The following is a 13137-nucleotide window of genomic DNA, read 5'->3' as shown; positions in this document are numbered from 1 at the left end:
CTGGGTTCCAATACCTATGCAAATCAAAAGCTGTGTAACCAACCATAGGCATCTTTTGAGTTCGCCTCTTCACTTGTAAAGAAAAGATAACAAAGCCTACCACATAGGGTATTTCTGAAAATATATTTTGTAGAATGCCTGCCACACTACAGGTTCAAGTCTCTCCACCCTCAAAACCCTTCTCTCCTTGTAGTGAGAGTGCATTAAACCTATGGTCAAAGACTATTTTGCCAGCAAAAATACATGAAAGCAGAGGGCTGTAATTAAAATACTCAATAAATTTTATTAAAAATACCCTTCTAAATGGAGTCCTTGATGGTTTTGCCAACTAAAAACCTATATCCTGACCCTTGGTATGACCGCAGCGATATATAAATGCAACCCTAAAGCAATTTTTATCACCACAGAATACCACCTCTTAAATAGTAGTTCTCCTTTACACTTCTGAAGATTATTTAACACAAATCTTATTTTACTGAAACCCTTGCTAACGTATAAACTTAGTTCAGTAATAAACAGACTCATTATTAAAAAAATGCTTGTTCACGTGCAACAACATTTATTTCATGTAATAATAAGCAAGATAATTACTTTTACGAAGATTAGTGGAAATATAACTCATAAACTTGATAAACACGTTCTCCAATGTGTGGATTAGGTAAGAATATGGCCACAATGGTCAGAGTCATCTGTCCAAGGACTCTTGAAAAAAGTTATCAAAGGCCAGCATCATGACATGCTGTGGATTAAACCTTATATGAATATAAAGTTTAGTGACTTGAATAGAAGACTTAAAAAAAAAAAACAACAAAATCAGGTTATATATTCTAATAAGGTAAAAGAACTGTAAATTATCCACTGCCGCTAAGGACAAAGATTAGTTTCTAAACTCTTCATATGAATGGAAGTGGTGAGTAAACACTAGCACTAAATGCTTACTACGTGTAAAAATAACTTTACACATTGTTTAATTCAAGCCATGGAATATTCCTAAAATAGGAGTTTTATGCACAAGAAAATGGTACTAAGTTTTAGTTATACATGCAGTGTATAAATGTTAAATTTTGGAAAGAAGCTGCCAAAACCAAATCCTAAAATATAAATTTGTAAGCAATCACTGGCTCTGCTTTACAAAGCATTTTAAAAGATATAAGGAGTTTTAAATTTTATTTAATTTGCAGGAAAAAGCGTATTCAAAAAGAAATCTTAACATAAATGTCTGCCTCCAAAATAGCCAGTTATTAAGAAATTTAAAAATATTATGCCATGGTATAACCTTAAGGAAAAAAAAACCAATCATGCAAATACGGGCCAGGTGCCTATAGGGGCTCACAACTATAATCCCAGCATGTTGGGAGGTGGAGGCGGAGGCAGAGGCAGAGGCAGAAGGGATCACTTGAGCTCAGGAAGAGTTCAAGGCTGCAGTGAGCTATGATCGCACCACTGCACTCCAGCCTGGATGACAGAGCGAGATCCCATCTCAAGAAAGAAAACAAAAAAGAAAAAGAAAAAGAGAAAAGAAAAAGAAGAAAGGGAGATCTAAGAAAATCAAAATTATTTAGCCATAGGAAAAGGAGATAGCCCGATATATGTTTGTAATAATGGAAACAATTTAGTGGTTAACTGTGGCTGTAAACATATGGCTGGTTGGGTTATGTTTTTCTGCATATACATTGCCTAATATCTGGTGAGCCTCTATCACGTCAGGCACTTTATCTGATGGTACACACTAATTTTTGAATCTGGTACACAGTGTTTAAATCTTCACTACAGTGAGTCTGCAAAGTAACTTAAATCTGTGTCTTGGGTTTCTCTTCAGAAAAATAGTGAAGTAATAAGTACCTTATAGGACTGTCGTAAGGATTATATTGTGCAGGTAATACAATTATTCCAGTTCCTGTCACAGAGCATGTGTCCATTTAGCATTAGCTAATATTATCTTTAATAATGAAAATTTAGCCCTTCAGATTAGCTAATAACAAACGATGTTCAGAGGCTCAGTAACTTGTCCAAAGCCACACATCTAGCTATTGTTAAAGGCAGTTTTAAAAACCCAAGGGCAATAAAATTTGTGCTATTTTTAAAAGTGTTCCAATAATGTTAAGTCTTTCCATTCCTCTTAGTTTTCTTCCTCAACTGGTCGTTTACAGAAAAGAAAGCTTATTTCATAGACTTGAGGTAATTAAATGCTAGAAATGATGTCAGAAATAATCACTTAGTGAAGGGGCAGCAAATGACTTTCAATGCAAACAACAAATCCAATTGATGGTCCCTGCCTGGAATGATGGGGTCAAAAAGGAGCCTGGAGTGCTCTATGAGAAGGATTTGGAGGCTAATTCTGAGAAAGGCAGAAAAATAAAACAAAACAATGATAGCTGCCCACAGGGGTGGGGATGGAAGTGGGGGGAGAGGGTAGGGAACAAAGAACACAGGACAACCAGGTGCTGTATTTCCACCATTGCTATTCAAATATACTTGAACTATCTATTGAGCTCCACACAAAAACACCCTCAATTAACTGAGGCATCTAATGTCTCCCATACAATATGAAATTAGCCCATTAGCACAATTCTATCCCTTGATATACAATATATATTTTACAAATTACTTAGAATATTTGTTCTGTATCTTGAATAAACTTTAGAACAAGAAGCTCGAGTCATTCTAAGTATACATATGGGAGCAAAAGAGCCTGATGAAAAAGGAGGAACTTAAGTGGAGGGGATGAAAAATGCCTAAGCAAAGCTCATGCCCAAATAATTCACTGATTTGCATTAGTTTTGACATGCACATCTAAGGAGTCTTACTAGTAACATTGCTTCTAGACCCTGAACACCTACAATATTGGTCCAAAGAGATTCTTTCTATAATCAAAACACTTAATTACATGTATCAAGTAAATTTTCCTTGAGGTAATAATCCATGAACAAGTTTCACTTGCATAAAAAAAAAATACTTCCCTACAAAACCATCTCATATGGTTCCTGCCATCCCTTTCTTCCTATAACTCATCTTTAGATTAATGCTTAAATTTAAGCTGTGATAACTGACTTCTCTACTTTTGAATCATCCTTCAACACCAACTGCCACAGTTAACTGCATGCTTTGTTGAAACACTAAACATAATCTCATGTAACTACAATATTTGGATTTTTAAAAATCTTAAGAATCTCAAGTGTATGGTATAATAAAGATGTACATATTTTAATATATCTGAAATGGTGGTATGTGGGGATTTAAAAAACCATATATACACAGGAAGGTGCATGTATGCATATATTTTATATATATATCACCCTCAGGAGATTCTGTATTAGTAAGTCTGTGGTGACCACCCTCTACTCCCCATACCCCCACCAAAATATTTTCAGAGAGCTCCACAGGTGTTTCTGTTATACATTTCCTGCCTGGGGACCAGAGAGAGAGGACATCTCAAATTGCTTTCAATATTCATGTGCCCATATTTAAAGTATGCCTTTCCACCAAAAAAAAAAAAAAAAAATCTGGGCCCTTAATTTTAAGTTCTAGTTTTAGAAAGTTTTGCTGGATATCAAGGTATCTTGTTTTTAAATCTTCCATTAAAAATTATAATAATATTTCTCTTCAGAAGTAATAAATTTTCAGTGTCTACAATTTGTTAGTTTAAAAGATATCATATATGAAACCACAGCATGAACAATATTAAGATTTATAATTCTCTGCCACACCATAGTATGACTACTTAAAATAATTTAGACCTTTATTTTGCCTAATGAATATAAAGATACTTGCCTTTCTATATATTATGTAAGTAAAATATTTTTAAAGAGAAATATGTTAGTTTTCTTTGTAAGTTAAAAGCCAAGTATTTTATTAATATAGCACCCAATAAAGTAATGATGATGAAGGCACATAAGGTATAACAAAGTTTTAATATGAGAATCTTCTTGTTCATTAAAGATTGTGCCCATCATATATATATATAATATAATCTGTTAGACATATATTTGTTAGATATCTAATATATATACACAGAACAGAAAGCTTATTAGATATCTAAAGCTTATTAGATATCATATATATATTAGACATAATAGTGAAGAAAAACAAAATATTCTCTAAATCACTTGAGGTGATATGTGTGTGTGCGTACGAAAGTTTAGACTGGGACGGGTGCTGTGGCTCACACCTGTAATCCCAGTACTTTGGGAGGCTGAGGCGGGCAGATCACGAGGTCTGGAGATCAAGACCATCCTGACCAACACGGTGAAACCCCATCTCTACTAAAAATACAAAAAAAATTAGCCGGGGCGTGGTGGCAGGTGCCTGTAGTCCCAGCTACTTGGGAGGCTGAGGCAGGAGAATGGCCTGAACCTGGGAGGCGGAGCTTGCAGTGAGCGGAGATCACGCCACTGCACTCCAGCCTAGGCAACAGAGCGAGACTCCATCTCAAATAAAAAAAAAAAAAAACAATGTTTAGACTGGTAGAAAATTTATTCAAATTAACTGATTAACAGTAATGTTCATATATTCTCACTAAACTGAAAGTCCATTTCAATAATAAATATTGTATTTATTTGATACTAAGAAACTTTACGTTTATCTCTGAATTAGCAATGTATCTATAATCACTAGCATGTCATATTAGAAGTATTTTCTATTTCTGAATGGTGTTTCTTACAATCAATGGCACCTTATATCCCACGAAATACAGTGTTTATTTAAAAAGCACTTTTTCAAATTAAAAAGATGACTTCTCCTTTTTAAATTTACAAAACGTCCCCTAACCCCCAAACAACCCTAAATGTGTGGCTCCTTAAACTATAATCTTTTATATGAGTGAAAAATGGCAAATAAATTTAATGAAGAAACTAAACTCTCAGGACAAAAGGAACTGGTCTGGTAAGAATGCAATAGCTTAAATAATGAATGCATTTTTATCTATTAAATATTATATGGAGTTACTTCCAGAGTTTTAAGTAATTTCACACTTCTAGTATTTTCATCTTCCAATACTTTCAAATTATTTGTCTACCCTTTATTGAAATAAAATTAAAATAAAGGAACATATGATGCAGATTACTCTGCTGTAAACTAAGTTTCTATCAGTGCATGCATTTATGCTAAGAACACAAGCTAATGTTTAATGAAATGTTTAAATACAGATAAAAATTTAAGAATTAGTGGTTCTGTTCGCTAATACTGCAGAAAGGCATATCATTCTAACATGTCACAAATTAAAACACTACATGATTTGGTGTCTAATTATCACTGCTTGCAACACTTCAAACCAATGTATTAAAGTGGTTAGGTTACTCCTTGCACATTTCTAATTGCTAGTATTCTAGAGACAGAACTGTGACCAAAAGCATAAAAAATGTGATAGGTCCTACGCCAAATTTATCAAAGTAAGATAATTAACTTTTCTCTCCATCATTTAAAAAATGGCAAATGCAATTATGACTTTTGAAAATTCTGAATGAGGATAATCTCCTTTCACTTAAATTCTATACAACAAAAAACAAGGACAAAGAACGAGCACATGATAATTTCTTTTAACTATTTTAAAAGAGTGTCACCACACATTGCCAAGATTGGTTTCTAGATACAGTACTGGTAACTGGTTAGGTAACTTTCACTACTAGAATCTTCAAACCAGTGCAATGCTTGTACATTTTTTTTTTTCAAGTACACACGTGAAGGCCCAACAGTGATAAGAAGCTTGGCATCAAAAATCACTAGAAAGTCTCATGCTTTTTATCGCTATTTAATCCAAGTGACTGTCACTTAATTTTAATAATGCTAAACACAAACTAGTTTGAGAGAAATCTCAGCCAATATAATTTCCTTAAGGGCAAGGCCAATATTTCCTGAACATTAAAACTTTGTACCCATGTAATAGTTTTTCCTCATTACCCTAAGGAAAAAAGAGTTGAAACCAATTCAAATTACTGATTGAATTGAATTACCTTGGAAGTAAATACCATTATAATATTTTTACTCTTTACTTTTCTAAATAACAAAATAAATACTGTACTATCTCTGTTCAGAACTTATAAGAAGTCTTTCATTTTTGACGAGGAACCTTGAAGTTCTTATAGCTCTCTAGGTCATCAGAAGTAGGCAAGACCAATCCAATTTTAAATGTCTGGTGTGTTCTATCATTTTTTGGAGCTATCTTTGCTTAGAAATTTTAGATAAACAGAGCAAATGATAAATTGCTGGTAAGGCATTGGAAACAAAATGACTACTCATAGAACCAAATAAAAGCCTTCCATTAGAAACTAAAAAACACCAATGGTTTTATATCTGTGTATATAAGTAAAACCTAAAAGAGAACAAATAGCAAATAAAAATTAAAAGCAAAAGCAAAAACAAACAGGAAGCCAACCCCCACTTTTTTCCCTACTCAGTTTACCTTGCAGGCTACAGTGTTACCCAGAGCCCTACAAAACACATGATGGGTATTATGTTCCTGGTATACACATTAATGTCTTTAAGTCCACCAGCACCACTACACATTTTGTGCAATTAAGAAATTAACTTCAGGCACGTGACCAGTGAGTACTTTAGTGTCAGTACTATCTATGCAGAATAGCAAATATAGTGTGAAACAAAGCAACGCAAGCATTTATGTGAAATTTGGCTCCATGCTAACTCTGGCTTCATGCTTACCTATATTAAAAATAGAACTGCCAAACTACCAGTCTATCTCTTTATAATATCTCTTATTTTACCTTCATGAAGACCAAGAGCTTTAACTATAACCCATGTTAATTAGCCAGATTTCTCCAATATTCTACCAGATTTAAAAGAATATTTTATTATCTAAACTTTTTCAACTTTCTATTTTCTCTGTATGTGCATGAAGACGGACATACAGAGAAACAGAAAAAAACTACACGACTTCCACAATAAACATACACAGATATTATACACATACTGAGGAGGCTGCATGATTTTTATATCAAAGTACATGCTTTTTCCACCACATAGTTCATTGTTGTTATGATAGAAAGCTTTTGCAAAAAATAAGCACATGCTAATAATAATTCAAGGTTTTAAGAATTTATAGGTTAAAAAAATACAATTCCTAGAACACTGTTATCAAACAAATAAGTTTTATTGGCATCTAAAAACAAAATTCACCCAACATTGAAACGTACTTTAATATTTATGTTGTTGTTTTCTTGTTTCTTTTTTACTCACTGCAGTATGAGGAACAAATCACAAACACTTACTTTGGAGAAACAGAGACCATAGTGTAGATTTTACAAAATCACTTTTTAAAATCTCTGTATTGTGCTCCTCAAATACCTAGAGCCAGTCTTTGCATAAAATATCACAGCTTTATCTATAACCTTAAAATTCTGCAGCAGCCTAAAGATATGGATAAGATATACCACCACTTGCTATTCTGAAATATATCTATTACCATATCCAACCTAATGATAGTATCTAAAAAATTCTTTCTTCCATAGGAAGTCTCTGACAAGCTGTTATTCATTTCCTTGACGTTAAAAGAATCTGGGGCCAACATTTATATTTTATCAGAAAAAAATAAAAAAAAAGTTTACCTACCATGTTCATATTAAGAACAATGTCTATACAAGTCAGTTGTACAATTATTTTAAGAGAAAGGTGAACATGAACATCAGATTAACTTAATTCTGGCAGACAAAAGTGAACAACTATGGTCCAGTCAGCCATTATCTATTACAGAGAGATGACAACTTTACAAAAGGTATCTTTTACCTACTGAGTGATGATTATGTCCCCTCAGTTTCTGTGCTTTCTACCACTGGTTCACTTTCTATATCAGCAACTGTGTCACTCTTCTCCTTGTTTATTTCATTTGAAGATGTCAGTTTTTCATAAAGTTCAGGATCATTCTGTACTGGTATAGGTGGTGGCTGAGCATGTCTCTCTGTATTTTCACCATTAACCTGAGGCACATTATCACCTTTTCGTTGAGAAGTGGCCCCTTCAAAATAATCAAAAACCCGAGCATGAGGAGGGGGAACCCAAGTGTTTTGAATTCTGTCTCGTCCAAGACGATTTCCATTCATTTCTCTGCAGAAATCAAAATCTCTGTCATCCCTATCCCTTTGCCTCTCCCAGGGTCTTCTGCGGTCATCAAAATCTCTGTGAACTTCTTGTCCAAATCCTCGGTTCCAAGGACCACTTCTAGGATCAAATCGATAGTTTCCAGACCGAAATCTACCTCTTTCTTCATGTAAGCCTTTTGGACCACCATAGACCGGTAGAACCCGATGCTCTCTCTCATCAAAATCTCCTCTATGCCCCCAGGGCTTCTCTGGATTAAAGCCAAAGTGGTCTCTTCGACCAAGATGATCTATACCTGGCCTCACAAGATTCTCTCTTATATCTACAGGAGGTCTTCCAAAATGATCCCTACCATCTAGTGGAGGCCGTCCAGGACCTTCTCTTGGATCTATAGGCCGCCCAACCACATCTCTAACATCCACAGGGGGAGGTCTACTAATGCTTTCCCTGGTTTCCATAGGAGGAAACCGGTAATCTCTATCTCCTTCCTGTTGAATGTTATCATTCCCAAGTGGTATCCTTTTTTCTGGGTTAGTAACATTGTCTACGCTTTGTCTTCCAGGAGCTAAAAAAGGTCTTTCTGGTTGACTAAAAATATCTCCTGGAGGAAAAGGTCCACGGGGTGGTGGATGAAGAGCTGAATCAAGTACCGATGGGGGTGGGATTCCCCGTTGGGGTGGAATTCCAGGCTGTATTAAAGGGAATCTTGGCCCAGGTGCCTGTGGTATTAGTCCCGGACGAATGTCTAACATTGGCATTGTGGGCATCCTTTGATTAGGGATACTTAAAGGGGGTAAGTTTTGAGGTCCAGCTGGTGGCTGTGTTCCCAGAAGTCCAGGAGTATTTGGAACATTTGGTGGCTGTACTCCTACAAGTCCAGAATTGTTAGGTATATTTGGGGGTAGCATTCCCAGAAGTCCAGAACTATTTGACACACTGGGTGGCTGTATTCCCAATATTCCAGAGTTATTTAGAATATTTGGTGGTTGGGCTGCAATAATCCCAGAACTACTGGAAACATTAGATGGCCGGACCCCAAGAATTTCAGAATTACTTGATACATTTGGTCTTTGGACTCCCAGAATTCCAGAATTGCTTGTCACATTTGGCGGCTGTCCTCCTAAAATTGCAGCATTACTTGAAATATCATTTGGAATCACTAAAAAAAAAGAGAGAGAGAAAAAACTCAAAATAACAGTCAAAAGTTTCCAATAATTTTAGCTTAATCAGCTACTTGTATCCCCCAATAATCAAGGTACATTAGCTACTACATGAAATCTTTTTAAGTTAAACAGAAATGTCAGGTATTATACTGATTTTCCACCTTTAATAAAAGCCTTTCTAAACCATAATTCTTTTTTTTTTTTTTTTTTTTAAGAACAGGAGTGGAGGTTTAAAAGGCTTTAGGACAGGAAAGAAAGGAAAGGAAAGTATGCTTAGAAGAGACCCAAACAGGCATCAAGGTCAAGTGCCTCTAAACCATAATTCTTAATGTACCAACAGTGGGACCACAGAAAAAGGACTTACTGCTTTCAAACACCATATTTATCTTCTAGAGCTAGCTGGATAATACCTATTAGAAGTAAGTTCCCGATAGAAGTTACTCACACCCAATACTTGTTCATTTTTATCTTCCTACAAGTATACAGATTTTGTGCAGTATTATTTTGACAACACACTGAAGTAGTCCCAATAGGACAAAAAAAAGGGGGTGGTGGAGTGAGGGTCTTAATGGAAACATATTGAAATCTAGATTATCCTGAACAGAAGGCCACTTTTTCAAATAGAAATTTTAGGACATAGTGATCTCTTTAAAAAAAAAAAAAGTGCGACATTTCAGCATCTGTAGATTGAAGTGGTTACAAACGCATGCCACCCCAGAATTAAACACCAAATACAGAGAGGCAACCTCTTTTTTTAAATTTTATTATTATTATTTACCTGATCTGGTGTTTTCACCAGAAGAAATCTGGTGGTCTATAAGATGAGGTACTTTTTCTTCAGGCTCTGCCTGTTTAGTTGGAGCATTAAAAACATTTCCAGCTGGCAGAGCGGAAGTAGCAAGATTGCTGGCAACAGAACCGCCTGGTATAACAAGGCTACCAAATCCAACATCTTTCACAGTTTCCGGTGTCATGGATAATGACGGCTGCACTAAAGCTGTTTAAGGAGGAGAAAAATATATTTCAGATTTAATGAGTCAATTCATGTGCTAAGTTTTCTGGCAGTTTGAGTATTTAATTTAATGGCATCTCTGTATTACTAAGCACATTATATAATAACCAATGCTCAAATGACAAAAGGAGTCATCATGAATAGGCTAAATTACATTTAGAAAGCTTTATCCAACAATAGGGAAAACTAACAATTTTCAGAAATATTTCACCAAAGATGTTAGGACCAGCACTCAAAAAAAGTAAATTCTAGTAACAAAAAAATTAATAATTTTCTAGGAATGCCAGATAAAGTGAATGTCTAAACATACAGAAATGACTAGTGCAGACTGAAATGTATGAGTATGAAAATCTGCCCAATCCCCCTGCAATTACAATGTACTAGGGTCCTAACATTCATTTAACATTACCTTTTGTCAGATGAAGTTAGAAACTCATCAGATGAGAATACATAAGGTGGACTACAAATATGAAGCTATAAACTTTCCATCTTAAAGAATGGGTATAAATATCCCTAAGTGCATTTGTCACACATATTAAAAAACACAACCAGAGGAATACAAAATAATTACACAATTAAAATTTTTAGCCCAATATGTCACTTAGAATGCCGTAAAATCATACTTGGAGAACTTAGGAAATGTTTTATCTTCATATGTAACTCTAGATTACCTGAACAAACTGTTAGCATACAACAGAGCTACAAAAATAAAAACACCTGTGGTCATGCACAAGAATTAAGAGAATTAAATGAGACAGCAAAGGCAATTTGGATAGCATCTGGCACACAACTATTTCTCTTTTTCCATTAATTAACTGCAGATTTTCCAAAATTAGTGGACTAGGAAAAAATTGGGAGGTTGGCCCTAGGGTAAGCCTCTGTGAATAGTGAATTCAGAAATGACTTCTGAACACTTTGTCTAATTTTCAGAAAGAATAAACAATTCTTCCTAATGAACCAACAATAACAAAAAGAAAGACTTTTAAACCTATCTTTTTTTTGAGACAGAGTCTCGCTCGGTTGCCAGGCTAGAGTGCAGTAGTGTGATCTCGGCTCACTGCAACCTCCACCTCCTGGGTTCAAGTGATTCTCCTGCCTCAGCCTCCTGAGTAGCTGGGATTACAGGCGTGCGCCACCACACCTGGCTAATTTCTGTATTTTTAGTGGAGACAGGGTTTCACCATGTTGGCCAGGCTGGTCTGAAACTCCTAACCTCCAGTGATCCACCCACCTCAGCCTCCCAAAGTACTGAGATTACAGGCATCAGCCACCATGCCCGGCCAAATTTTAAAGCTATGTAAACACTGAAAGGGAGAAAAAGTTTAAGAATACAAGGAAAATGAATTAGATAATCAAAAGTTAAAACCTTTATATATCACATACACTCTTCAGGTCTAATTTTTGAGGTAGGCTTGCCTGAATTACTAAAGGTTTTTTCAGAAGCTTGGAGAATTACTGTAGATAAAGAGTACACTAGAATGAAAAAATTATTAAAAGGGTATATTTAGCATTTCTGTAACGTCCAATGATAGAAAAAAGGAAATGAATAAATGTCTATATTTACTGTTGCATTGCATTACTTTTGAAATGTCTATTCTAGTAAAGAAAATACAGATATCAAAACCAAGTAAGCTAGAGTGTATATCCCATAAAAATGTAAAAAAAAAAAAATCACTTATGAAACTGGCACCACAACTACAAAGAAAAGATTTATTTCAGGTAACCCTGATACACAATAATTTGATTATACATTTTTTATTAAACTTTTATGTTCAGGGGTACATGTGCAGGTTCGTCATATAGGTAAACTTGTGTTTGTTATATAGGTTACTCATGTAACAAACAAATATTTATAGATACCTGCACATGTACCCCTAGTTATGATTATACACCTTTGGGATAAAAAAAAGTGGCAGAAAAATCTTAGTGTCATCTGGTAGCCTTGTTGGCAGTAACACTACTTTCAAACTACTATGTGTATGTCTATATTGTATGAAAATGAAAAGCAATCATGTTACTGTTTTCAGTATATGAGAACACAAGCAAATATAAAAATCAAAGTAGCTAATTTGTTTAATAATACTTCATATTCATTTTTTTCTGTTCAAAATGCACATTTTCTAGTTTGTCCACTAAAAATTCCTAGACTCGACGAAAACCCAAGAGCAAAATGAGAATCTAGTACCCAGACTGAATTCTCTAGATACCATACCCCAACTGGAAAAATGGCTGATTCTCAGATTGGAGGGAGGAAAACACAAGATTTGTCTGGGATATACTGGGCCAAAAAGCTAAGTAGCTCTCAAAACTAATGTGACAGGGAGGCAACACAGGTCTCCCACCGTCCAAAGATGAAACAATTTACACTTCAAAAAAAAAAAAAATGCAACTGACTAGAAGTAAAAATCCATTAATCCATAAATACTAAAGAAACTGAAGGAGAAAAAAAGGGGAGAGAGGGACAAGGGAGGAGAAGATGAGGAGAAATGAGAAATCTCTCTTTGGTCACTGGGTATCACTGGAAATACCTATAGATCTCATGACTCTGAGAAATGGCAATTAAAGAAAAAAATAGCATCTACCCTGACTTTCCTGTACAAACCACACTTCAAGGTAACTAAGTACCATTACCTGATTAAGGAAAACTTTTTCTTCATTTAAGTTAAGAAACATGGAAGGAATTATACATTTAGAAAGATCACCACTCTGCAACTAATAAAAAGTAGATCTAAGAAACAATGATCAATGGATGAAAGGCAATGTTTTTAATGACCAGGTTCCACTGTTCCACTGAATGTTCTGATCAATCTTAACATCATTAAAAGGGGAACAAAACACCAAGAGTGAATCAAAATGCAAACTAAGGACTTTGGGTGATAATGATTTGTCAATATAGGCTGGCTAATTGTAATATAC

The 13137-nt window shown here is 35.0% G+C and overlaps 1 protein-coding gene across 21 annotated transcripts in view; it reads right to left on the bottom strand.

Annotated features, from left to right (window-relative positions):
* SCAF8 (SR-related CTD associated factor 8) overlaps positions 1 to 13137 on the bottom strand; it is a 259488-nt gene that overhangs the window by 151693 nt on the left and 94658 nt on the right. For 13 of the 21 annotated variants that reach the window (XR_008625803.2, XR_008625802.2, XR_008625801.2 and 10 more), the window contains 2 exons: positions 9988 to 10206; positions 7735 to 9205 (listed from right to left, as the gene is read on the bottom strand). Coding sequence is in view for 12 of the 21 variants with exons in the window: in XM_055114269.2 (XP_054970244.1) it covers positions 7749 to 9205; positions 9988 to 10206 (1676 nt within the window). In the remaining 9 variants the exon portion in view is untranslated. Of the gene's footprint in view, positions 1 to 7083; positions 9206 to 9987; positions 10207 to 13137 lie in introns of those variants that run through there. The other 8 variants (XM_008975063.4, XM_034963124.3, XM_055114265.2 and 5 more) reach the window with 1 other exon arrangement.

This window comes from Pan paniscus, chromosome 5, assembly GCF_029289425.2.
Source record: "Pan paniscus chromosome 5, NHGRI_mPanPan1-v2.0_pri, whole genome shotgun sequence".
Taxonomy (NCBI): domain Eukaryota; kingdom Metazoa; phylum Chordata; class Mammalia; order Primates; family Hominidae; genus Pan; species Pan paniscus.
Note: the sequence above shows the minus strand (reverse complement) of the source record. Positions and strands in the feature narration are given on the sequence as shown.